The following is a 27,513-nucleotide window of genomic DNA, read 5'->3' as shown; positions in this document are numbered from 1 at the left end:
CTGAACCCACCTGTGCTGGCTCAGCTCCCCAGCCAGCATATGCAGGGGGCTTGGGGAGACCTGGGCCTCCAGGTAACTGGCAGTCATCTGCACCTCTTTTCCCCCTCTCTGCCCTTTTCTTTTTAAAGACTACATGTGGCAGCAAGTTAGTTATGAAGGGCAGAGTCCTCCCTCTTGTTTCTTTTTGGCTTGAGATTTACTTCTCAGTGCATGCGCTGCGTAGCTGTGCTTGGCAGAATGGAGTTTGTTCAGCTGTCCATTCCCTAGCTAATCTGACGTCTTAAAATAAAAACAAGCAAGTGGATCTTTGGAGAACGGTTGCCACATGAAGATCTGCAGAGAGTCCTAAGGTTAAAATAGCACTGCTCAAAGTCATTCACATGGTAAGAAACCAGGCAAGAGAAAAAGGCTGAGTGCCTGATTAGGGCTCAAGCTGATGGTACATCAAGGTGACAAAATGAAGCCCAGACAAGAGCTCACTGTGGCCATGCAGCACCAAAATCATACCTCTTTCACTGTGGAAGTAGTAGGTCTGAGTGCTCTTTGGAGTCCGTCGCCTTCCATTAGGATGGAATATGGCATAGTCCAGCTTCTGCCTCCTCTATATGAACAGCCAGCCCTTGGAGCAAGGACTGTTGCAAAACACCAGAAGAAGGCTTTTAGTATAGATTCTCATCAAACCGCACAAACTCAAGAGGAAGTTCTCCACCCATGTGAAATGGAAAACTTTGAAATAGAAAACAGCATAGACTGGAGTTAAATCAAAGCTAGAACTTGCCAGGGATGCAGGATCCAGGGGATGGGAAGCTTGCAGCTCTCCTACCACTTCCCTGATGGAAGGCAAAGGAGGACTGTTCCTGTAGAACTTTTCTGAACCTTTACTTCTCCACCCATAAAATTTTCATGGTAATGTTTCTTCCAGCTAAGGAGGCCTGGCTGGCCATCAGCTGCTTCATTTGGGACAGAACCATGTAAAACTTACCTGTCCATCCTTCCTCTTCCTAATATCCCCAGATGAAGCAATGTTTTTGCTCCCTGCTGTCCCAGAAATCTCAGCAATATTGTTCTTATGTTTGGGATATCAACACCAGGTCCATAAGGACAGATTCCAGGACATACCTATGCATGAAAGAGTGTGTATGTGGCTGTATATGTAATCTGAGTGGTTTTCCTACAGGAGAAGATGATAAAAAATACTCTTCTGTTATTGATTGGAAAAGAAGTAACTGAATTTTAAATTTGGGTTGAATCCTTGTTTTCCAGCTTTTTTTCTCAGCTCCATAAGTGTTTGTTTTAGTGTATGTAATGGTTGTCTTTGAATGCCTTTTAGTAAGCAGACCTCAGTAATAGCCCTAAGTCTTTACAGCCTATATTTGTCAAGATTTGTGATACGCTTTTTCCTAGTGAGATGGTACTTTACTTCCCGTTGGAAATTATTTGTGTTAATATATCCTGTTATTTTGATTGCTGGTGTGTTTTATGACCGTGATATTCTTTCCTTTAGGCACAACAGGGATTTACCAGGGAGCCAATGGCCTGACAAATTCTGCAGGATTCAGTGCTGTGCATCAGGTATGGTTCAGCATTTATTATTGGCAACCTTGTCACTTATTTTAAACACTTGCGAGATTGGTAGATCAGAGAGATTATTCTGGTGTTTACATATACTTAAGGAAAGTACTGCCATGTGTTTTGCTGAACACCATTCTGCTCTGCTCCTGTGGCCTGTTTGCTAGACTTCTAGGTATCTTGATGAATTTTAAGATGTCTGTATCAATACATACGCTTGCACAGAGTGCAGTCCTTGCAGGAGGAGGATGCCCTAGTAGTCTCTGCTGTGCTGCTGTAGTAGTGCCAAGAGTTTCATCATTCCTCTGCCATCTCACAACTTTCAGATATGTTTTCCATCCTCTACAGAGAGCTCTGCTTCCAGGGTCCTGTCGTCTGCTGTCTTGGCACTGTGTAATAAATATGAACAATTTGAAAGAGGCGTTGGCAGGCCCTGATGAATATTGAGCCATATGAGCTGTCTGTGCACTTCCTTCTTTGAGAATACACCTGTCTGTGGGCTTCATGGTTCAGATACCTTGATAAATGTGTGTGTATAAATAAACAGCATGCATATATAGACAAGACAGATGTTTTTCAGTAGCAAATGGCTTTTCTTGATTGGACCAAACAAATGAGTACACTGTCCCAGAAGATGTGTTTTCATTGGCCAGTAATTTCAATTCCTTGTTTGTAAGGTGATTATTGACTTGTATTTTTAATGACAACAGTGGGCAATTCTTTATTACTTCAGTTTTGGCTAAAAACAACAGCACTTGCTGATAGAAGTGTGTATGATTGAATTATGGAGGTTACCTAAAAAGAGGAAAACTAATTGGGCTGTTTTCATTATTTTGTGATATTCTTTAAGAGAAAACAATGAAATTATCTCATTTCTTTTTCAGTTTAGTTGTTATTATGACAACTTGAGTCTTTGTTCTTGAGAGCTCCCTGGTGACTGAAAGTTAATGAAATAGCTGTGTCACAGACAAAGATGTAAGCTGTTAAGGAGGAAAGTGCTTTTAGTCTTTCTAAAGACTATTTATTATTTAATTCTATTTAATACCAGAGACTAATTACCATTTCTGAGGAAATAAAAGCCTTTTGCTGAAAGACAATCCCTAGAGCATGAATACAGTTCTCTATCTGAAAAAGCAAATAGGTGGACAAGAGCAGGAGTTGCAATTAAAATGAAAAGAAACAAACTAAACCTTTTATGTTTTAGTTGTCCAGAGAGAAGTTTTCTAACCTATTCCAGTGTCCTGCTTCTCACAAAAAAAGAACATATGAGGATAATGGTATGAAGTTTGTTTGGGAGCCTTAAAATCAAGACAAAGGGTTTTGTGATACCTCAGCTCCCCAAGGTCATTTGCACCTTGTATTTTTAATTCATTTTTCTGTAGGTAAGGACGATCACTCAGACATTTAGTTACTGCTGAGATAGTTGGACAATCACAACTGTGAACATTTCTGCAAAACAATTACTACTTTTTTTTCTTCATTTTTGTAACCTATTTGAACAGCTGATCAGAAAATGCTGCTGATCATGGGAAAATGCAGCCTGTTTTGCTCCTTCCTGCATCCAATTATTCATTCTGTTCTTCTCATTTCTTAGGTATTTTGTTGTTTACAGAGACTATGTTCCATCATGGCCCTTTTCAAAAAGCCACCCTACTTCACTCCTATATACAATTGTTGAACTTTGTAATACAAAATGTGTTAGTGCTGATAACTAAAATGCTATAGAAAAAGCAGAACTTGCCTAATTTCTGACCTCTTGTTGATTAGTTAATCGTAATAAAATGGGAGTATATTTGGGAGAAGCAGAAATGTAATTTCATAAGTGAATGACACATGGTTCTTTAGTGAAATATTCCTGAACCATGACTTGCTGCATGCGTAGATAACACTGCGTTTGTGGTATCTTACTCATTTATAAGATAAAACCAGATACACAGAAGTTAGATGTTTCTTTTTTCCTCAAAGGAATATTCATCATATCCAAGCTTTCCTCAAAGCCAGTACTCACAGTATTACAGCTCCTCCTACAACTCTCCGTATGTGTCTGCAAACAGCATCAGCCCCTCAGGCATCCCAACCTCCGCTTACTCTCTGCAAGAGTCTTCTCACAATATCACCAGTCAGAGCACAGAATCGCTGTCTGGTAGGTGCATCTCTTCTGTTTTCAGTTTGGCAGTCTCAGCCACCTGTAGACAATAAACACTATAACCTTGCTGTTGGAGTTTTTTAGAATACATCTATTTACACAGATAAATCAGATTTCTTAGCATTTAACAGCTCTGCTTACACGGTGCAACACAGGGTTTTGGGAAGAGATTAGAACATCCAAGCTCTCTAAAACTGTCCTGTGTTATTTTCATGAGTATGCGAGGTTTTATCTCCTCCAAAGGTAGTACAGAAAGATAAAACAATTACATACAAACCCCAGATCAGTACTGAGGGCTGACGTGGGTAGCAATGAGTTCAAAACAGCCATGCTCTGAAAAAGCCCCAGAGTTTACTGATTGTCTGATGACTTTTTAGCCCATGGTTTCTATTCACCTCTTACAACAACATGTAATATATGCATTCATAAATAAGTACATTAAGAGAAAGTCCCTCTTTAAAAAAAATCAACACAAACTGTTTGTCTAAGTTGAAACTTAAAGATGAATTCCATGCAAAAAGGCTTCAAAATTTGTGGCCTCTCTTTGAGTGCTTAATTTTTAAAGTCTCAAAGCTTAAATGGCTTATGGAATTACTGATGGATTATGATCCTCCAAGGTACTCTTCAAGTACAATCTTCAGATATCACTTCCCTACTAAAGTTTTCATTGGCATGCAATAACATTTATATAAAACGCCACATAATTCGTGGATGATCACAGTATACGCCTATTGTAGCTCTTCTGACTTACGAAACAAATCTGAACATCTGTGGTTGCTCTAAAAGAAAAATAAACTAATACTGGTTTTTAAAAAGAAGTGATCACAGATTGCTCTAAAAGCAGTTGGAGGATTTTCTGTTCCTTAGATCTTATCTCAGCCTTTTTGAGAAAGGGTGATTTCAAAAAGGCTTGTTAGGCACAATTCAAGCTTTTCTGAAGAAGAACATGGTTACTCTAGGAAGCTGGAGAGGCCACAACTTAGCAAGGTGAAAAGAAAAATGCGTTTGAAAAGGATTTGTAATGCAAGGTAAGTGAAATCCGGACAGGTTTATGAAACTCAAGCCGATCAAAACAGATACTTTATACAAAGGAAGTTCACCTTTGACTGTCTCTTCTCAGTTATTTCTAAAATACTATCCCCCGTGAAATGGAATATGGCTAAACAGGCTAGTTCTGTATTTTTAAATAAAAGTTGATGTTGCAAGTATAGTGTTAATCATGAGCATTCATCAATTTTTTTTTTTTTTTAATTTTTCAGAAGTTGAATTGGTCTTGGTTTCCTTTTCCATTGCCTTTCTAATTTCTCTCTTGAAAAGCAGGGGGGAGTAAAATTCAAAAAGCTATTTTTTTTCAATGAAAAATCTGATAAGGTTTTTGAAGTGACATGGCTATTTAAAAATGTTATATAGAGAGTCTTGGTGATTTTTTTTAAATTGTTTTAATAAGTCTTAGGAGTTAAAAGTTATTTCTCTATGTCAGCTATTGACATGAAAAGAGTAAGATTTTCTGATGGTGTTTTCACAATGTTTCTGCTGCTCTCTGTTAAAAAGTTTCATACTTTAATTATAATGATAAAGTGCAAAATTTAAGTTTACAGTATAATTTCTTTTTTCATAATAGGGGAATATTCAACAACACCAGCAAAAGATACAGAAACAGACAGACATCACAGAGGGTCAGATGGCAAGGTACGAGCCCGGTCAAAAAGAAGCAACGATCCTTCCCCTACTGCTGACAGTGAGATTGAGGTAATAACTTTAATTTATATTCCTTTAGTAAATCCAGCAAAGATAAACAGTTGCATCTATTAGCAAATCCCACCATCGGACTAGTGAGTAGTAAGAGCTAGAATAAAATCAGTAGTACAACTGGAGCCTACACACATGGGTAGTCAAAATAATTGCTCAACTTCTATATAATCAATATCAAACTATTTTTGATATATACATTTATTTTCCTTTGGGCTTCTTACAAGTCTGCTGTTTTGTTCCCCTGTCTTGACATGCAACAGGGGATTTCTGTGGTTGTTAGGAGAACAGAGTCTCAGAATGACCAGCACACACATAGTTCCAAAATTCCTGATGTTACATTTTGCCTGCTTTCACAAATCATCTTCAGTCAGTGCTCGAAATGGGTTTGAGATCTTAAAAAGCTCTAGTCCAAGAGGATATATTTCCTGACTGAACAAATTCTTACAATTGCTTAATATGTAACTGTATTTCTTTTTTCTACCCTGTCTGTCATCACAGCGTGTGTTCGTGTGGGATTTGGATGAGACGATAATTATTTTTCACTCCTTACTCACGGGAACCTTTGCATCCAGATATGGGAAGGTAAAATTTAATTTTTTTAGCATTACTGCTTGTCCAGCCAAATTGCATCGGGAACTGTGGGGGCAGATAATGAGACAGCTTTTCAAACAGATGCTGCCGATTTTATTCAGACACATTTGTATAAATATGTCCTGTGGTATTTGCTTCTAACATGTGAAAATTTAATTTACCTCCCTTTCATGTTGCAAGTAGCCCCTTGTTTTTCAAAAGCTTGTATTGTTCAGCTGCTACTGGATAGAACATTAGGATGTTCTTTCAACGTTTGTCTGCTGCAAGAGTGAGCCTATCAAGCAGCCAGACAGCATTAACTCTAGCCTGAATGAGGTAACGCATTTTTTGTTAGACCAGTGTTTTCTTATGAATATTGGGCAACTTGGTAGGAGAGATTTTGTGTTGGTCAGTCTAGGTTGCCATGAAGAACACTGGCTCTTCTTCCCACATGGCTGCTAAAGCTCACATTTTAAGGGGTTTTAGTAACCATATATTTAGCTATCCATACTTTAGATATACCCCCTTTGAAATGCAGGCAATTCCATTTTTTAGGTAACTCTCTCTGTGGCTGAACAGACTGAACTGGGCTGCTAAGGAGAAAATGCTGGCTCTTGGATTTAGTACCATGTCTTTCAATTTCTTCCTAAGGCAGCTTTTTATGATAAACACTTAAGTCACTTTGAATTACAGAATGTCAAACACTTTTAAATGGGTAGGAAAAAAGACAATATCATTACCTAATTAAAGGTGGATGACCTAGTTGGCAGCTGTTTCCACACATGGCTTTGAACAGTCAGCTTCATCAGGAGACTGGAAAATAACCCTGCTTCTCTCTAGAAAGCAGAAATATGATTTGACATCATTTCATGGCTTTACCAGCTGTACTTGTTTTACGATGGTTATAACAACCTGAATGTGTAATTAGTAAGATAGATTTATTGTTCGCTGTTAGATGTGCACAGTTGTAAAGGATATAAAATGGTGTTTGTGGTGTGGAAGTCTACTGCAGCACTTGGAATGCTGCTAACACTTCTAACAGCACCCTCTGAAAATCAAGCACGTGTTTCCAAGCAGGTCTTTATTCAGACCCATGTTGTACAAGGTAATTGAAGCGGTTACTTTTCCCAGGGAACGTAATGAACGAGGCAGTCTGAGGTATACATGTGTAAGCTCAAACCTACTGCCTGCAAAAAATAGAAAGAATTAGGCAAGATCAGGAAACATAAACTTACGCTGTGTAGATCTGCTATGTGGTCATGCTTAGCATTGGGTAGGGACTGCAGTATGCGTATAGAGCCCTTAATAGGCTGACTTTGTCCTAGCATAAAAACCCTGAAGCAGATGCCTTCACTTGCTGCCTTGTGCACAAGTTTAGAGGGTGTGGGGTTGGGATCTGCTGCATGGGGGAAGATGGTGATGGACCAAGACCTGTGATGGACCTATGGAGGTGAGAAGCCCTGCCACCACAGTACCTGTGAGCTCTTGCTGATGGGCTGCCACGAAGGCAGAAGCTGCCATCTCTAGAGCAGCTGGTGTGGGGATGAAGTGGGATCAGGGAGTGGAGCCAGAAAGGGTTTATCAAAAGCACTCACCAGTGGCTGAGCTGTTCCCATCAGCTGTGAGAGCAGAGTTAGGCCAAGACAGGGCACTCCTGAGCAGCAGCCTGCAAAAGGGACTAGGGAGATAGGAAAACAGGAAAATGGAAACTTGGGGGGTTTGTCTGCTTTGGAAGGCCTTTAAAGGTACAAAATTACAAACTTCTGTTGGCTATTTCCTTTATACAAATGTAAGGAATGATACAAACAGGACTTTTTTTTTTTAATGAATGAATCACCTTTTCTATTAAATTACAACAGGCTCTTTGAGAAACTTCTCTAGAAGGATTTTTTTGTAGTTCTTCATTTGTTTCATCAGTATTAAATTCCTCAGGGCTTTCCTATAAGGGAAATGGTTATGTTATAAAAGTATTATAGGCTAACGGCTTGATCCAAAGACAACCAGAGGCTTTGGTGGGCTTTGGAACAAGCCTTAAACCAAGAGGGAAATACAGCACACTCAGACAGGCTGTCCTGGGAGCTGTTAAATAGTCACACAATTCAAAAATGTTTAAGTGAGCTGAACTATCAAATACAAGTGAAGCAGTGAGCCAGAGGTTAATAGAGTTTCAGAATCTCTTACTTGAATAACGTAGGAAGTGTTAATCTCAAAGTAAATTAAGTATCAAGGCCTAAAATTCTTATTTTTGTCCATAATTGATCATAAAAGATTCATGTGCCTGTAATTAGACATTCATATGCTTTGAATTAAATCTCACACATGGAGGTCTTGGTTCTGTATGTCTTCCTCCAGAAAAAGTGTCAATTTGTATGATCATCACCATTCCCCTGACCAATATTAATGTCCCAGTATCATCCTGTCTGTTGCTCTGATAGAGCTGATGTGCAGCCACTCAAAGAATTAGTCTATAATGTTGATCAAGCTGCAGAATAACACCTCTTTCTGGGGTGATTTTTCTGGGAAGAGAGGGTGAGGAACATCAGCCATAGCTTCAGAGATTTGGGTCTAAACTCCTGTGTTCTTCAGCTACAAAATCTCAAATGGTTCTGCATGTTGCCCTTTCCTTGATGATGGCAGCAACAGGGAGCTCTCCCAAAAAAAATCTGATTGGGAGGGGGGAGGGAGGGAAGAATTCACAAAAAGGATTATCAATTGTAGTCGTATTATTAATCATTAATGCTTCAATATATGTTTTGTGACCTGATTTCATGTGAAAATTCTCTTTGTTTGGTTTCTGAAGGAAAGCTCTATGATCCTTGCCATATGGGCTCCTCAGAGCATGGACGGTTCATCTCAGGTGTTTAGAAAATAATTTGCTCACAGCATTAATAGAAGTTGAAACACAAAATTTACTCAAGGTTGAAGCATGTATAACCCAGCCTAGGTTGCTCCTTTTTTTGTCCCCTCTTCCCAAACTCTTTGCTTTATCCCATGGATTACACAGTCATCAGACATTTAGTCTTAATGTCTTTCCCATACGGTTGCTGCAGTATAACCTTTACAGTGGCAGTCAGAGTGGCCTGCAAATTCACATCTCCTTTTGCTTTCTTGCCCATGGTTGAATGGATGCGTACCTGCACAAACATATGGAGTCACGGTCTAAGTGATCAGGGCAGCAAAGCTGTCAAACCGGAGGAAACCTCTCCACTCTTTCGTTTCTCAGCAGGAGGCCCTCTGAGAAGAAAAGGCAAAAAAATCCCAACAGTTCCACAGGCAGTTAACCCTGGATATTATGTTCAGGAGGGTTTAGAAACCTGTTCTGCAGGCTTCTGATCACTGTATGGGTGCAGAATATTTACCATGCGCCTAGAGACCACGACAGATGTAGACCATCATTATAGCTTAATGTACTGTCCACCCAGCCCTTTTAATCCCTTCAAGCATGTATAATAGAGCTCCCATTCAACAGGAAGATGGCTGCAGTCTTTACTATGTCTGCAAAGATCTGCCCGCCAAATCGCTGACTAAACATAATGGGAAAAACGGGTCAAAGTCTGTAACAGTGCTGCTGGGGTTTCACATGAGTTGGGTAAAAGTCAAGGGGCTTTGGCCATTTGGTTGAAGCAGCTAGGTGCAATACAGAAAGACTCTTGGTGGTATTAATTCAGACACAATAAAAAGAGATTGCATGTGCTCCTATGCCAAAAAAAATCATGAGTCTATTCCCCTTTCCCTGACAGAGATATTTGCAAGCTTGTACTGTAATCTGTGTTCTCAAAGCATTAAAAAAAAAATCAAACCAAAAACCTGCATCTCTTTCAGTCTGAGAAATTTTAAGTATTATATTGCAGGTTCATTCTCATGCTTTTCAAAGGACTAGTACCAAGAAAAAAGAGGGTGCACTGGGTGCATTGTTTTCCCTAGCTGAGGAGTATGTGTGAAGCTAATACCTTTTCTCAGTATTTTGTATTGTTCCCAGAATGTGTATTCTTGTTCTGTGTTGGTACACTCCTTGGGATTTTAGGGTCCAAATGAATTGTGAGTAAAGTAAAATCTGGAGTTAAAATTCATCTTTATGTGCAAGTTACTCTGAAATCCTGGAACCAAATGGAAAGGATTTTATTTTAGCACTGACTTAAAGAACTGAATACATAGGACAGTCTAAATTCTTGAATTGCATTGGCTCTTTATCAGTACTTTGATGATGTCTGCTGATACCGGGGTGTTACAATCTACAAAATTCCCTGTAAGATGCATAGCAATTTCTGAGATTGTTTGGCATCTTGAATTGGCTCAAATTAAGAAAAACATACTGCAAAAAATAATACAGCACATTATGTCACAGTTTTAAATCACAGTCATGCAAAGTCATGTTCTAGGTTTTAGTTAACCTTAACTGAAAGGTGTTTAGATTTGCCTGTATTATACTGTGTCCCTGCGAGCCTGGACTACATGGTCGTTTTGCCTGAAGTGGCCACTCTGGCTGCTTTCAGTTTGCAGTTTGCCTCGTAGTGGCTTGGCTGATATAGAGGCTGTTTTTCCTATGATAGCCATATCTTTTTATTGCTTTTGCATTTCAGAAGTGGCAACATGAGATTTATCCAAGTTGTAAGCAGACAGCTATCAGTGAGATAGAGACAGGGCATGCACTCAAGTTTCCAGCCTGTGCGAACATGGGCTCTGCCTCTCTGATGAGGGACTTGCAGTGGCACAGGTATGTGAGGGACTAGGAGAGGGTCCTCCAATGATAGCGGGGCCTCAAGACCTTTTGGACAGGGTAGCTAAAGTTGCTGCTTGGCCCAGTTGAGGACAGGACATAAATACGATTTTCTGGCATTTCAAGCAAATGTCATAGATGCTGTAAGTTGGCTGGCTGTGAACTGGACTGTCTTGTTGTCCCCAGAAGTGATGTTGTGGATCTAAGAAACCTTATTCCTCAAAAGTTTCACTGGCAGTTATATGTTCTTACAAAAAGTTTTCCTTTAAGTGAATTATAATTTCCAATTAAAAAAAAAGTCATTGAAAAGTTCCTGCTTGGCTCTACTAGAGATGCTTGTAAAACCCTAGGGTTGATTTTTTTCTTTCTTTCTTTTTTTTCCTTTCTTTCATTGAATGCTTCAAGTAGCTTGTGCTTTTCCCTGCTTTGTTCTCTTGCAGGACCCTAAAGCCAGGACCTGATTGAAACACCATAGGGATTTAATCAAATGTGATGGTGATTCATGTTTCTAATGGCCGAATCTGTCCTTTACTACTTTACAAACTGAGAAGGAATAAAACCCCATTTTATTGCTCGGCTGTTAAAAACTATTTGTAGAAGTTGCTAAGGTTCAAATCAAAAGCGCCCTCCCTTGAGAACTATTAGTTAATTCTAAGTGCCATGGCGTCGCTTTTTTTCTTCTCTTGCTTGAGATGTGGCGTTATATCACTACTGCTGTTCAAACATCTGAGAGTTTTCCATTCCTTTGACAAACATGAGCCAAAGTGCTTAAGGACATCTGTTTATTTTATTTCTTTAATGAGAAAACCTTCCAATTTCTTACTGGCTCAGCTGTGTTTATTTACATTTTGTTAGTCATATGTGTGGGGCACCTTGGGACGTTAAAAACCTGCAGAGGCCTATGCTGAGGGCTGCTAGCAGGCATCCTGGTCAGAAAGGCAGAATAAGCCCTTCCTAAGGAAAACACAGTCCTTGGAACTCCATAAAATAGATTTTCAAAACAAATAGAGCCTAATTCACTCAGTAGATCATGGATTAAGTCAAGATGAATACAATTTGGAAAGGATTTTCTGAGGAAGTTGGAGATTTTTTTACCCACTGGAGGCTAAACCTTGTGTTTAATGCCTTTTTAAGTTAAATTAAAAAAGCATTCAATCACTGCAGGTAATAAAACAGTCTGTTACTTTAGACATGCTGCTATATCAATTATTAGTTCATTATTGGAGAGAAGGGAGTAAATAATTCCAGCCATTTGATTATTTCAAATGTGTATTTCAGGAGCAAACATCTGCGTTTATCATCTGTACTGGTTGATGAGAAGCAGCAGCAGAAACAGCAAAACCAGATCCACAACAGCTTAGCTGGTGGGCATGGGAGATGCTCTGAGCTTGTGTAGATGTAACCCCTTGTACTAGAGCTTAGGTGAGCAGAGGGTTTTCTAAGCAAAGTGCACATGTGGCATTTGGAAGTATTAAAGGATTATTTCTGACATAAAATATATATCAGAAACAATGCTGGGTTGTCAAACAAGCATGAGTAAAGGGAACCTGCTTTCCAGTATTGCTGAATTGTGACTTGATTTTAAGGGAAAAATAGTTTCAAAAATCCAAAGGGACATAACTTGTGTTAGGAAGTTGCATGTGCAAAATAATGCAGTTGTGCTGAGGATTTCACACCATGATATGTTTCCACCAAGCTCTCCAGGAGTTTTGTATTTTTCACAGAGCTATCAAGGGCTTATGTATAGAAATACAGTGACTTTTCTGTGTTGAGGGGAAGGGAATGAAGACATATTTGGTTTAAATTCCACTCCCTCTTCTGACTTTTATGCCATGTATAATAAAAAGAAATTATTTGTAGATTTTTGGTCATGAACCTTTTGTATTACTAAATAAAAATAATTCCCGTTTGTGCTCAAGCATCATGGCCCAGCTTTTAACCTGTATTTAAGTACAGTATTCTCACAGGACTGGAATCCATTTCAGAACTCATGGGTTCAGACACTGGATAAATTAGTGTAGTCATTACTGCTTGTCCCTAAGCATAGTTGATTTAGAGAGGGAGGAGAACCTTTTCAACCTCCGTGTGCTCTTGAACATAAGGATTTAGTGACTGACATGCCCGTCTGCTTATTGGAATAATTTCCAAGGTGTAGTCCCCAACCATTTCTGAACAGATACGTGCCAGTAGAAAGAGAGTCCTTCAGTAAATAATAAGCAATAACTAGGAAGTACCACTCAAGTCACAGTAAGAATGAATATGAAAACGTATCTGAAGAAAAGGGATTAAATTATATTTGCTTTCTGTCCAGCATGGACTTTTCACAAGGTCACACTGTGATGACTGTAGAATTCGTTTAAATTTGGTAGATTGTCTAATAAACCTGGATATATCAATGTTTAGGTAAAACAGTATGTCTTCATTTTGGGGGAAAAAAAGTTTAGAGCCTGAAAAGCTGAGTAATTCTATTTGAAAAAGGACAGTCCTTTTTTAAAAAGTCTGAAGTGTAGTCACTTATGTAAATCACTTCTGAAAATGGGTTTCAGCTCCTGAGCTACTTTGGTTACTTAAAACAACTTTTCTCACAAATACCCACTCTGTCGTTTGAAAAGCTCTGAGAAGCTAGGTCTAGCTGTAGTCTGTGTCTATTAAAAAGGTAAAATTGCAAGCTAAGCTCCTTAAGTGTAGTAAAAATGCTAAATGTGTTCTCTTCCTCAAAAAGATGGGGACTTACTTGAACTAGAACTGGTGCACATGGTTAATTTCCCATTATTATGAAAAAGCCTTGTTCATGTCTCAAATTCTGATCAAGGTATAAAATGTTATAACCAAAGAATGATTATTCTTACAGACTCTTTTTGTTCAAACATGTGGCCCAGGCATTTGTATCTTTGCTTTTATATTTTTTATTATTATTATATTATTATTATTATTTTTATACTATAACCAAGCTGGTCCATTTTCCAGGAGTTTCCAAGTAATTAAACGCAATTAAAACTATTAAATTCTTTCTTTTGGTGACAACTTTATTATTAACAGCTAACCACAAGGAGGAGATTTAACTTAGAAAGCCCTTGATTGTATACTAATCCGTCTCTCACCTCTGGCTGACACCTGCGGTAGATAAACCCTATAGAATAGGAGTCTGATGAATACTCTTAATTAATACTTTCTTCCTTGTAGAAAAGTAATTATTTGCTCACGGCATAAACAGGTATTTGGCACAGATTTAAAGAGACTGATTAGTTTTAAATACTAGGGCTTTATTTTGTGTTTTTTAAAGGCGGGGGTTGGGGGAGGTCTGAATCCAAGATCCATGCTAAGAATGACTTTGTCGTAACTTTTTGAATGTCGGGTTAATTGGCACATTGCTAAATAGAAGGAGAGTCAGACAACAAGCTGACTTGTTATCCATCTCAAAGGAGCCAGCTTTGCCCCTTTGCTAATGGCCTGCAAGTCTGAACAGGGTGCCTGTAAGGCAGAGGCTTGGAATGGGCTTTCGAGCCAGGATCGGAGGCGAGAGTGACTTGCACTTGAGAGATTGCCAGAGATAAGTCTGCTTCTCTCTTCCTTTCAAAATTACAGTGTACAAGAGGGGAGAGCTGGCTGTGGACATCCAGCCAACTGGATTAGTAGTAGCTGCAGGTGTTAACAAATACATGTCTTTTTAATGCATACTCTAGGGCAAGTATAAACAGTTTATGAAAAAAATCAATCTCAGTGTTTCAGGAGAGCAGTGGTAAGAAGGTTTTAATACAGAGCCATTTGGGAGGATGCTGATGGTGCAGTTTGAAGTGTGGCTGCAATGCACATTGGCTTTTGTGTAGATAATGCCAGTACCTTTAGTAGTGAAGATATTGCAATGCAGGCTTCTGTGTAGGTTAGCTCCTGAAAAAGGGTCTAGGGACCTATATACCGCATGCTGCAACATACTTGCAGCTATTTGTACCCATATTCAGTAGCTTAAAACTAATTTGGGTGTGCCTACACATTCTGCATTCCCTTTGCTTTGCTAAAATACAGGAACTAAAATATTCGGAGTTTCACATGGAGTGAGCAGACCTAACTTCCCACTTTAACCCACTGCTGTAATAGTGAAATATTTGTTCTTTGCTCACCTCCAGTTTTTGTGGAAATCATCGTTAAGCAATGACAGACTGAAGGCTGTTCAACAAGCTCATTTAGCCATCTTCTGTCATCCTTTTACTCAAAATAGAGGACAAAATGAAAACAGAAACAGAAATTAATTTTAGGCAAGGTGTTATTAGCTTGGAGGACATAATTGAACTCAAATTGTAATTTTAAAATGCAATTCACTTCAAATGTACAGAACTAGTTCAAGGATTAGGAACAGTGCATGCAACTAGCCAACATAAAAGCAACATTCAGAGCAAATGTGTCAGCTCATGCCATTGGGATATGAAAAAAAATGTTCCCCTTGGTGAGTGGACACTTTTGTCTTCCTCTGCAGCATGCTCCACAGGCTTCTGTTGCCCATGTTTTCCTCTAGTAGGACTATCTGCTGAACAGGCAGCAAAATTACCCCAAAACAAGCAGATTTGGAGCTGGGAGTTGACAGTGCTTATGATGGAAATTATCTTGCTCACAAGGTGTGGCCATTGTCAGTAGTAGCCAATAGCCCATCAGTCCTTAGCTGAAAGTCACAGCTGTGACAGAAACAGGAGAGACATGTCCAAGGATGCCCTTCTGGGCAAACACTTTTGATCCAAAATGTTAAAAAAGGGCTTATCTTACTCTTTGTGTGTTTTGATCCTTTATTGTTTATGAAGGAGTAGTAGGGAATGGGGGCTTTTTATGTCTCAGTTCCCGCAAGTTGTGCACTAAAGCAGAAATGAGCAGCTGTGCAACTACTACTCCTGTTCGTTAAAAGTGGGAGTGAAGGGTGTATTGAGGAGGGGGAATACCAATCTCTTTGAGAGTGAATACTTCAAAATGATCACTGGTCCCCTGGTGCTTGTTTCCCCCAGCCGGTGGGAAGAAGCCTGTTAAAGCTGTGTGTTGGAGGGTCAGGAGTGCCTGGTCTGTCATGTCCAAGCACCAGAGGTTAGCACTATAAAGTAATTTGTGGGACTATTTAATTTCACCCCTGAAGGAAGATCCAACAATGGTGCATGGCAGAGGTGAGGCATATAGGGATACACTGTGGTGCTGGAGGTTTTATTTACAAAAGGAGTTTATTGCCTGTTTTCTATCCCTGCCTCTCATTGTCCTTGTTTGTGAAAGCATGACTCGTACATTAGCAGAGGGGTAGGACCTCGCTCTTCTAAAGTTACTGAACAAGCACTCAGGGTTGAGTTTTTACATTAATCTGTTCTCGCTGTAAAAAGTGGTTCCTGGAGGAGATTTGATTTCAAGCTGTTCTGTGGTCCATTCTTCCTTGGGCTTTATATGCATCAGAAAACATTGGCTGGATCTGTTACCCAGGAAGCTTGTTCCCAGGGCTTCAGGGTGCACTTTTCCTATGGAAGGACGTGTTAGCAGGGATCATCGGTACGAATGCAGTGACTTTACATTGCTCTGCTAAACTCAGGCTACTCTAACCTAGGCATTAGCAGTCTACCAGGGCATCCCCTGCAGCACAGAGATATCCTTTAGTGGTATGGGATTTCTGTGCCTAGGAAGACCTTTCCATCAACATCTTTGGTTAAATTTCATAATTCTCTTTCAGATTATTTACACACTGTACAGAGAATTTGTACAACACATTGATTGATATACCTGTCTCATTTTGGTGCTTTCCTGTCAGTCTGATTTTCCTGTTTATTCATACTTGAATTGAAAGCTGTAGCGGCTGTGTCTTTCCTCTGTGTGGGTACAGCCTCTAGCACAGTGGGGTTCAAATCTGGGACTAGTGCTTCTAGATGCTACAGTAATGCAAATAAATAACTGCCAGTGGAACCCTGGCCTAGTGTCTCTAGACACCTATATCATACTGGGAGTGCTGATTTGCCTTTTAACTTTATCAGTCTTTTTAAGACTTGGAAGCATGCCTTGCTATAGAGGAAATGTCCATACTGTGAAAGCAGTGATGCCAAATCATTTCCCCAAATGACTTCCCCTCTGGGTGGTAAAGTGCATTTTTCTGTTTTATTTCCATTCCATCATATACTTTATCTCAAGAGAAAGATTTTTTTTTTTTTCCTCTCATCTACAGTTTAATTTCCATGTTGTTCAGCTTAAGAGAAGGTAACTTCATACACTGTGGAAATGTTTCCTACTCCCCATTAGTGATTAATACCAATAAAGCTAAAGACAAAACTTAGAGGATAAATGACAGATACCAACCAATGAGATTTCCTGAAAGGGTTTTAAAGGCTAATGATCCTTGAAATGTATAAAAATAAATTGCTTCATTAAAAACTATTTTACAAAATAATTTCTTCCTTGCAGCATATTTTCTTCAAAACAGTTCCCCCGTGTAACTACACCTGGGTAGTAAAATCTGATTCAGTGCTGTTCGCATGGGGCCACAGTCAGATGCCCTGATTACGCCTGTGTCCCTGTGCCTCATCAAGGGAGCAGGTTTGGGGCTTAAAATTAGAGACATGTTCAAGGCAAGTCTGTTAGAGTTTACTTTTTGCCCAGAGGAGAAAGTGCCCTTCTTTCTGGGACAGCAACAAGCATGTTTAAACATGAGTGACAGAGCTTTTCTTTAGATGGGCACAATGCTTGTGAGTCACACACATGGCTGAAACCACAGCCATTCTGCTCTAATTAAAGAGAACTACACCAAGAATGCGTAATAATTAGGTTAGTGTGTAATACACCATCCATGTCAACAGCATCTGCTGCAAAGGTTGATTGAAATGTACTCATCCTCCAAACATTGTGCTCCCTGTTAGAGCTCCTCAACTAATTCATTATTGTCCTGTCATACAATAACATGACTCCACAGAAATCTGCAGAAAATTAGAGCAAAGACTACATATAAATCTGCCCTGGTTTAGCATGGCTTGTAACTTTAGTGGAGGAAAACCACCCACATAAACATAAAGATGAGAGATCCCTGTCCTAATGAAGATGAATTACAAAAACAGCCTGTTGTGGAAATGCTCTTTTTTTTTTTTTTTAAGTTATCTGTTGTTTAGTTTGAACAGGCACGATGCTTTTGAGCTATGAGTGTTTATCAAATTAACCACAGATTATTTTGCTTGTGTTTTTGAAGTATTTAATGAATAAGAAAATGTTTTGCTAGCAACCTTGTTTGCATCAGTGCATTTCTATGTTTTTGCGGTGGGTTTAGGAACAAGGTCAGTTGTTTGGGGGTGAGATGGGTGGTTGACTTTATGCATGAGAGACATGGAAAAGTGACTTGAGACTCATTTAATATTGCAGGACACTAGGCGGGTACAGCAGGTCACTTGATTGTGTTTCAGAGTAACAGATCCACAGAGGCTGTATCCAGTGCCCATTGGGCAGCTTTGAAGCAATAAGCCAAGAGCTGTAGGAGCCATGCGGCTGCTACCCCCCATCCAAGTGGGAGCTTGGAGGACTGAGAAGATCTGCTGGGCACATGCAGTTAGCTGTTAATGTAGTCCTCCAAGCCAGAAAAGGGAAATGGCCCAGCCAAAAGTGTCAGTTGCTTTTGCCACACAGGATTGTCTATGGGTGGCTTCTCTGGCCAAGCAGAGTCACCCCTCTCAGCTTGGGCTGGTTTAAGCTTGCACTTGCTGACTTGGTGAGGAAATGAAGTGACAGCGCTCTCACGGGCAGTTGTGGTGTCTCGCCTGGGTAGCAAGGGCCAGGGAAAAACATTAATTTTCTAAAATGAATCCACTAAATGCACTAAAGTAGAGCTGCAGGTAGTGTAGTCCTTTTCAGAGGAATTTACTTAATGTTTTGCTGCTGATGTTGGTAGGAGCAGGATCTGGATGTGAGAAAGTTAACATGTGCTTAAGAATGTGTAGAAGCCATTTTAGAGCTGCTGGCGCCTGCATGTTCACATTGTGCATGTTCACATTCTCATAATGGTTAAAAAAGTGTGTTCTTAAAAATGCTGCAGGCAGCCAGAGCTTCTGCATCATGTCCTTCCCTTTTAGGAAGCAGTTTGGGACCCTATCAGGGAAAGGCCAAGTTAGACCCACACCTAGCTAGGCAGGGGGCTGCTGATACAAAAAAATGGCAGAATGAGCAAACCATCACAGTCAGCCAGCCCATGCAGATGGGAGCAGAGGGTGCATGCCGCTATTTCTGACACTAGCTGGAATGACAGATGAACCCATCCAGCACTTTAATGTGCTGTGTCTTGTCTTGTTTTGTCTTTTTTTTTTTTTTTAATCGATGTAGTTATTTGGGTGTAACTGCCATTATGGCTACAGTTCTGGCTCTGCAAGCATGCTTTATACCACTGCAGAGCACACTCTGTCCTAAGCAGGAATAGTCATACTTGGACGAACATTTTATTGTGCTATAATTGGGTTTGCATGGTAGGATAGGATTGTTGTACCTCTGTTGATACTGTTAAATAAGTAGGCAGCTTCAGTGGGGATGGAAGAGAATTGCAGTAGTGTGGCTGGTCTTGCATCCCCTGCCCAGGTGTACAAGTGCTGCCAAGGACAGTAGATACTGTATCACGCGCTGGGCTCTGCTATGGGAATGACACATCTGCCTTTCTGTCCTGTTCTGTGCTGATCACCTGAGTTAGCACAGCAGTGAAGACCTAAGCCAAGTGTGCTGAGACACATGGATTGCACTCTTCAGAGAAAGAGACTCAATTTATGTCTGAGCTTCTGGGTTCTGTTTTCAGATTTTGCTCACCAAGTTGCTGTTTGACATTAAAAGAGAATAATGCTGACCTTCTATGGCTGGTTTGAAGAGCAAAGTCAGGAAAGGATCACCCTCTGTGTGCTCTGTTGCTCCTAACTATCCCCTAACCATTCACTAATGATGCTATTGGAAATCAATTCTTGGTCTAACCTACTGAAGCAATTCTTATATGGTCTCAGGTGTTTAAAGGTTCTTGTTATATCATCTGAAGTGTGTGGGCTATTATTGGTCAAGGCAAGCCATAGACATCCTTCAAATAATAGAATTTGATTATCTAGGAGAGCAAAAGAAAGGATGGGAAAATCATGTTAAGATACACTTGGGAAATAAAATTACTTTAATGAACATATCTTCAGAAACAGGAATGCGTAGATCCTATGTTTGGTCTAAGATCTCACACACACACACATTAAAAAAAAAAAAAAAAAAAACAAAAACCCCCAACAAACCCAAAAAGAAAATCAAAGTGAATGGAAAAAAACTGATTTTCCCCTAACAGGACACTACAACATCTGTGCGGATAGGTCTTATGATGGAAGAAATGATCTTCAACCTTGCAGATACACATCTGTTCTTCAATGACCTGGAGGTATGTAGCAGCTTATTTTATTTAACATCTCTCTGTCTAATCATTTGCATCTGGTCTACAAACTTGTTTTTCTGGCCAAGAAACTTTCATTTTTGACCCCAAAGAAATGGGCTTTAGACAGCTTATTGGAAGCATACTTTACTGTGTCCCTTTGACATCTTCATTCTGTTAAGGAATTTTTTTCTAAATACATAGTAACAATGATGGCTTTTGGCAGTTTTACTAAATCTAATAATGAGGACATTGCTGCTGCTTCTCCTGAAATTTGCTATTTAATAATTTTATTAAGCTAAATTAGCATAGATCCTATGGGGCAGGTAGCAATTAGCTATGAGCCAATGCAGAGGTTTTAAAAATGGTCTCTGTTCTTGAGGAAGCTCTGTTTGTACACACAGACACAGCAGGAGGTCTGCTCAAGCTCAGGCACACTGCAGGATGAAACTATGGGAGTTTCAACATAAGACCAAGGGGAAGAATCCTTCCTGTTTGTGGCATGGTTAGATCTGGCTATGCCTTACACAAAAGGAAAGTCCTTTTGAATATATGGTAAAATTCAAACAAAGTGACGCTAGCAGAATTCTGTTGCCAGCTGAGGAACAGCTGTACAGCACTGATGACAATTTGTTTGCATTTGCAATCAGTAGAAATAGTCTGAATGAGTCACATACAAAGTGAGTAAGATGGGGTTTGTGCTGTGGGCACCTTGGAGTCAGAATACTGCTTGGAGGTATTTGGAGGAAAAAAATTTGGCCTCCCTGGGCAGACTTCTATGGTCTTTTTCTTCACTTGAAAAACAAAGAGTTTGTTTCTGTGCCAGATGAAATGAGAGAACTTTTTCTGTGCCTGATGAGTTCAGTGAGAACTTCTGGTTCCTTCACTGCTTAATTGCACTGTGGTCCTCTGCATTGCAGGAGGTATAACTTTCCCTGCCACCTGTCTTCTTACAATCTGAGGTTTCACTTGCTGAGAATTTTCATTTCCTTTAGTAAGACAAGTAGTGGGTAGCACCTGAACTGACAGACTTTTCCTCTTTCAGCTTTTTTCAAAGCAGGAGTTGGTCATGAGGGTACAGAAAGTGCAAAGTGAAAAAATCCCTCTCTTAGGAAAAAAAAAAAAAAGAGAGCTGCTCTTTGGGAGTCCAGGGCACTATATAAGTAGTGATAATATTTAGTACACAACCAGCACTTTCCACCCATAAATCTCAATATGTGATGCAAAAAAGCTTCATGTCTTGTACAAAGCCACCCTCCAGAAACCCTCTGTCTAGATAGACTTTTGCAAGAACATAAGTTGGCAAATAATTTTAAAACAGATTTTCTCCTTGCTTCACTTACTGCTCTAAAACACGAAACGAAGTAGTAAATTGTCTGGCCTCAGTCAACTTCTGCACATTTATCAGTCAGTAACAGAAGTAGAAGCAGAGTCCTTAGGTCAGTTTTGTCTCACATGGCCTCTCAAGTTCTTCTTCAGCCACTACGGTAGAGCAAAGTTTGTAATTATAAAAAGTTAGTATGTTGTGTTTCTTTTCTTCTGTGGTTTCTAGACATTAAGGAAGCAAAAGCTAAACAAAAATCCCTCAGATATGGGACTTTCTCATTCCAGGAGGACTATGTAACAATTAGTCCAGTGAAGAGCTAAAGTTAGCATCCTGTCTCCAAACAGAAATAAAAACCTTCTGCAAAATACCTGGCCTCCATCTCCAACACAGGAAAAGAGCCAGGTGCTACAGGGCACGTCTGTTCAGCAAAATATTAAGGGAGGTTGTCTCTAAGTAGTTTGGGCTACAAAGATGATAAATAAAACCATCTATGTTACTACTGCTATTTTGTTGCTGCATGAGAAAAGAGAAGCAATTTTTGCTGATTTCCTAGGCTCTTATCAGCTTACCTGCTTTTACTAAAAAATTGAGAAACACAAAGTTGGCAGCTGAATGAGTGAGTCAATATAGCCTTAATGGGCTTGCCAGAGGGTGTAATGGGACATAGGCACCTAAAGGTGAGAACAACTTGCTGCTGGAACCTACATGGCTCAAAACCGTGAAAAACATTAAAAACTTTTGAAAACAAACAGTGTTCCAGCTAGCCAGAGCAGAAACAAGCAAAGAGATAGCATTGTGAGACAATTTTATTTTAGGTCCAGCACTAAGACAAAAATGCTAAGCATTCTAAATGATAATGCACGGCCCAGGTAGCTGGGCAGAGAAGAGCACTGTCTACTGAAAAATTTGTTTTCCCTTTTCACACGTTCTTAATAAGTGAAACAAACTAAAGGTTTTTTTTCAAACCAAAACAAAACCAAGGTTTTAGGTCAACCTTTTCAATGAAAAAAATGAGGGAAGAGGGAGTATTCAAGAGAAGTAAATGTTCTTTACAAAATTTCATTTTCCAAAAAAAGCCATTTCACTTTGGAAGAATTTGCAACAACACAGTCATCCATCTCTGTTAACCACCCTACTCCTTCATTTGGGATGATAAATAGAAGTCAGGTTTGACTATTCATAAAGTGGTATTTAAAGATCATGCATCATCGAGTGCTAGGCTTAAAAAAATGCAGTGAATTGTATTTTTAAAAAAGAAAAAAGAAATCAGTAAAAAACAAGCACAGAAGCTGATTCAGTTCTAAACCCACAAACGTTACAGTATACATTAGCACCATCATGTGGTATAACACTGGCCTGTACAAGACAAAATAAGCTAAAACTGCACAGGGCTGAAACCATTTCTGACCATCTTCTGTGTTGGGGCAGGGTGAAAGAAATGTAACTGAGAAAGCAGTAGGGTAGTTGCCCCATTCAAGACCAAAGTAAGAGTACTTTTACTAGATAATGCTAAACATAGCAAAACTTTTCTCTGGCACGCATCCATAGCCAAGTTCAGGCATTTTCGGGGGCCCAGCAGACTGAACCAACCAGAGCACAGCTGGGCTCAGTTCTGACAGTGGAAGGCTGGGGGGCCAGGAATTGGAGGAAATGTTGCCCATCCTTGCCAGAGAGGCAGGTTGGACAAGGAAATCAGTTATTACCTTGCTTTAGCACAGGGGAATGGTTTATTTTGCTGGCTGCAGTTTTCAGTGCTGTGCAGAGCAGAAGGTGCTGCCAGGATGTAAAGCCTTTTCGAAGCATTGCCAGAAAGTGCCTGATGAGGATGAAACATTTGTCCATAGATACAGCAAGGTTTGCACAGCCCTTAGTAGCATTTGTGTGATCCTTCTCAGTCTGGTGAGGATGTGATTTCATGTCATAGCAAAAAACCTGGCTTCAAAATCTGAGTGAGGAGGCTGAACTGGAATGCTCCCTTTTTTTCTATCAAAAAATGATTCTGAGACTCTGTTGTTAGCCAGGGCTTTATCTTTTTTTAGGGTTTACCCAGAAGGGATTCAGGCAACTGTTTCCTGGATGTATTTTTCTGCTATGCTTGGGAGTGGGAATCATGGATGCGTGAAAAGGCGAACCAGCAGATCCTAAAGATAACCCGCTTCAACCCATCCTCTCTTAGTGCTGCAGCCTAGTAGAGAGGCCAATTTCCCATTCAATTCACTCCAAACCTCAGGCTAGTTGTTTGGAAGGAGGCTGATCACTGGTCCCCAGGGCAGGTGGGTGACTGGAGAAGCCTTAGACCTAGACTCCTACCAAACATGTTCGCTCTTTTTTACAGAAAGGGATTCTCTGTCAGCAAGTTAACTCTTAAAAGTTGTACAACTTTGGAAGCTGGACTTTTTTTCCAGCTGATTCAGGGCTGGGGCGGGGAGGGTCAATGCTTGTTGAAGCAGAGCTTAGTGGTCTGCCTGCCCCGTAGCAAAGAATCAAGGCACCAAACCTCGACAAGGACAGCCAGTGTGTGGCACTTCTAGGGCATGCAGTGAAACAAGCATTGCCCCGTTCTGGAGGTTGTTAGCAACATAACCCAGGCAAGCAAGGCCTGTGTTTGCTGAGCCCCATGTTGAAATCATACAAAAATGGTTTTGCCACACTAATTCATCCACTCATGTGGCACATGCCTGTCGACCACATCATCTGTTTGCAGTTGCAACAGTACAGGCAGATTAAATCCCTACGGTCTGCAAGTATAGGCCATACAAGGTGTTGTGTGCAAAGGGCTCTGATCAGACTGCAGAATATATCAGCAAATATTCATTTGAAAAGAGGTATTCTCACTCTCTGGTCCTCTTTTGGGAAATCAGGGAGAAAAGGAGTTGCCCAAGGTTATAGATCACAGTGAAGTTAAAATATGAATTCTGGGCTTTCCAGGGTTGTGCTTTTTCTCCCAGATGACTTTTGTTTGCAGTGCAGTGCTGGCCAGAGAATAGTACCTTCCACCCCCAGTCCCTCTGGAGACATTATTGTCTAGCACTCTGGCAAACAGGTATTAAGGACAGGAGGACTGACAAGGAGATGAGGAATTAACAAACAAGGGGATTAGTGTGTTTACAAGTTACTGCCTTTCAGAGCCATCCCTGGAGGTTTTGTGTTCTGGGAACCATTAACCCCCTGCCTAATGAGGAATACAAGCTCGACTGATCAATGAATCCATGAATCCACAAGCTGTTTAAAAATCTCTAACACAGTCCTGATACACAAATAGACAACCTGTGCATTCATAAGTTGTTTTCATATGTGCACGAGACATACCTTGAGAGTGTTTGGAGGGAGTGTAAGTGATAACAGAAGGAGCTTCTCCATGCATCCTCAGGAACAGCTTGTATTTCACAAGGAGGCAGCAGAGGCTTTCTCCAAGCCTGCAGTACCATTTCAAAGCTGCATTTAGCTCAGTTTCCTTTACCTGTGGGTGCAAGGGTCTGGTTCCACCTGGAGGAAGGTTGTGTAGCACAGACTGCCCTAGAGATATCACAACAGTAAAAACAGTTCATTTCCCAGAGTTGCAAGGGTTGACTGAGGTCTTACACGTTTGACTCAGTTACAGGCTGTACATGCCACACATCATGTACCTCTGAGATCCTAGAGTAGCATTTTAAAAAGTCAGCAGATGTGAAGACTGGGATATGTCCCCACTGCAGACTTCCATTTGAACAATCTGGACCTTCTTTTCAGCAGCCCAGATATCCTGCCTTGATTTCCCACTCACTAAGATTTCAAGGAAATTCTGCAAGAATGAAAGATTAGTCTCGTAACCAAGTAGTAAAACATGGTCCACATTCTTGCTTTAACCAGCTTCCCTGTTTCACCCGGTAACATGATAGGCTCAGCCGGCGGACTATGAGGTAGCGTCTCACCAAGTGTCATGGTATTTTATTAAGTTAGAAATGTGATAGCTACTGTTGTCACACTTCAGTGTACAGAACAATTCATTCACAAATGAGAAAAACAGATCCCTCCACAAATACCTTTCCTCTGACTTAATGCCATGCATCACACAACTGAAGTGGAGTGGGCTCCATCAATATTATCCCAGCATGGCTCACAACAGCTATTGGGAGGGGGACTTAAAAAATGATGGGGGTAGAGGAGAGAAAGAGAGAGAGGTGCTGGCAGAGATCTGCTATTCAGCTGCTTGGCTTCAATTATATACAGAGATATACACCCCAGTGATAGGTTGATAAGAGGACTGATGAGATGAGAACAAGATAAAATCATGTGTCTTTTTGAGAATTATCTAAAATAAATCCTGCAGAAAATCTCATGATTATGGACAAGAACCATCTATCTGTGACATTTTGCCATTGATAGCAAGTTTGGTTACTTGTTTGGGGATTTTTTCTTTTTTTGAAAGGGGATAGTTTAAAGTAATTCATAAAAGTCTCAGTTGTGTAAGGAAGGTGTCGTGGTTTAACCCCAGCCAGCAACTAAGCACCACGCAGCTGCTCACTCACTCCGCCCCACCAAGTGGGATGGGGGAGAGAATTGCAGGGGGACACAACAGATTAAAACTCATGGGTTGAGATAGAACGGTTTCATAGGACAGAAAGGAAGAACATAATAATGATAATATTAACAATAATAAAATTACAATAATAATAACAAAATAATTAGAATATACAAAGCAAGTGATGCACAATGCAAATGCTCACTACTCGCCAACTGATACCCAGTTGGTTCCTGAGCAGTGATCTGCCCTGCCCTGGCCAACTCCCCCCAGTTTATTTACTGGGCATGACGTCACATGGTATGGAATATCCCTTTGGCTGGTTGGGGTCAGCTGCCCTGGCTGTGTCCCCTCCCAAACTTCTTGTGCCCCACCAGCTTTCTTGCTCGCTGGGCATGAGAAGCTGAAAAATCCTTGACTTAGTATAAACACTGCTTAGCAACAACTGAAAACATCAGTGTGTTATCAACATTATTCTCATGCTAAATCCAAAATGTAACACTATACCAGCTACTAGAAAGAAAATTAACTCTATCCCAGCCAAAACCAGGAGAGAAGGTAAGACAAATTCTGTGGTTTACAGAATACTGAAGTGGTGAAGAATAACTGTACCTTGGTTAAGTTCTGACTTTGGAGTCGTGTTGTACCAAGTGCTTTTACCTCTGTTGAAGAAATCAGCCAGAACAAATGATAGCATTCATCAGCTTGAAGGCTTTCTGTTTTGTTCTTGCCTGCAAGGGTCATGGAGAAAGGAGATTTAAGCGGGTGGGATAAAAATCCTGATTTTTCTGTTTCTAATCTTAATGCTAAGACTAGGAAAGAAACCAAAGAAATAACATTTCTCAAATTTTTGAGGCAGGGCCTCCACCATTCAAACAATGAAGAATTTTGGAAGATAAGATCTAAAGTACATACTTCATGCAGGCTGAGCTCCAAGTATATATTCTGGTTAAATTTCCTGTGCATAGATTTCCTCATTACTGACACATATTATTCCTTAACTCTGTCTGTGGCCTTCAGTGCTTCAGACCAGCTTCCCTGCACATCAAAGGAAGCTCAGCCCCCTCAGAACAAACTGGGAAAACAGACAGGCATCTCTGGAAATTTCTTTGGGACAGATCTTCTCCCCTTGTAATTATGTGGGCATCCACCTCCTGTCCAAAGCAGTGTTCTCACAGGAGGAAATGCTGCCAAATCTCTGCCTTATCATGCCTACAAAGTTTAAAAAACACAGTTTTCCTGGCTAAAACACAAGCATCTCTCTCCCTCCTGTCTGGATAGGAAGGCTTTTCACTTACTGTATATTCATGAGCTGTTGTGCCCTTAGATAACAGCAGATCTCTCTCTCTGATACACACAGACACACACACACACTCTATTCATATTTTGTGCAAGTGTGATGTGATACTTTTTCCTAACAATTAACTGGCTAGACTATGCCAGACAATACTAGCAATATTTAAGAATTTATCTCCTTAATATTATCCTTAAAGTAATTTTTCATTACATTCTTTCAAAATTTTTTTCAAAACATTTACTTAACTGCTGTATTTTCTTTTATATG

At 40.2% G+C, this 27,513-nt stretch overlaps 1 protein-coding gene and 1 long non-coding RNA gene across 10 annotated transcripts in view; one reads left to right on the top strand and one right to left on the bottom strand.

The window, feature by feature from the left end:
• Positions 1-27,513, top strand: part of EYA2 (EYA transcriptional coactivator and phosphatase 2) — a 104,914-nt gene that overhangs the window by 67,097 nt on the left and 10,304 nt on the right. For all 9 annotated transcript variants that reach the window (XM_069806113.1, XM_069806122.1, XM_069806148.1 and 6 more), the window contains 5 exons: positions 1,505-1,572; positions 3,535-3,712; positions 5,337-5,464; positions 5,966-6,049; positions 20,041-20,130. In XM_069806113.1, the coding sequence (XP_069662214.1) occupies positions 1,505-1,572; positions 3,535-3,712; positions 5,337-5,464; positions 5,966-6,049; positions 20,041-20,130 (548 nt within the window). The remainder of the gene's footprint in view (positions 1-1,504; positions 1,573-3,534; positions 3,713-5,336; positions 5,465-5,965; positions 6,050-20,040; positions 20,131-27,513) is intronic.
• On the bottom strand, positions 8,957-27,303 carry LOC138689784 (uncharacterized). The gene is made up of 3 exons (XR_011328655.1): positions 25,075-27,303; positions 24,758-24,964; positions 8,957-9,271 (listed from the first exon to the last, which is right to left on the bottom strand). It is a non-coding gene; the product is annotated as an uncharacterized lncRNA (long non-coding RNA).

The sequence above is a fragment of the Haliaeetus albicilla genome, chromosome 2 (assembly GCF_947461875.1).
Source record: "Haliaeetus albicilla chromosome 2, bHalAlb1.1, whole genome shotgun sequence".
Classification (NCBI taxonomy): domain Eukaryota; kingdom Metazoa; phylum Chordata; class Aves; order Accipitriformes; family Accipitridae; genus Haliaeetus; species Haliaeetus albicilla.
The sequence above is the reverse complement of the archived record's forward strand: the minus strand, read 5'-3'. Positions and strand labels throughout refer to the sequence as shown.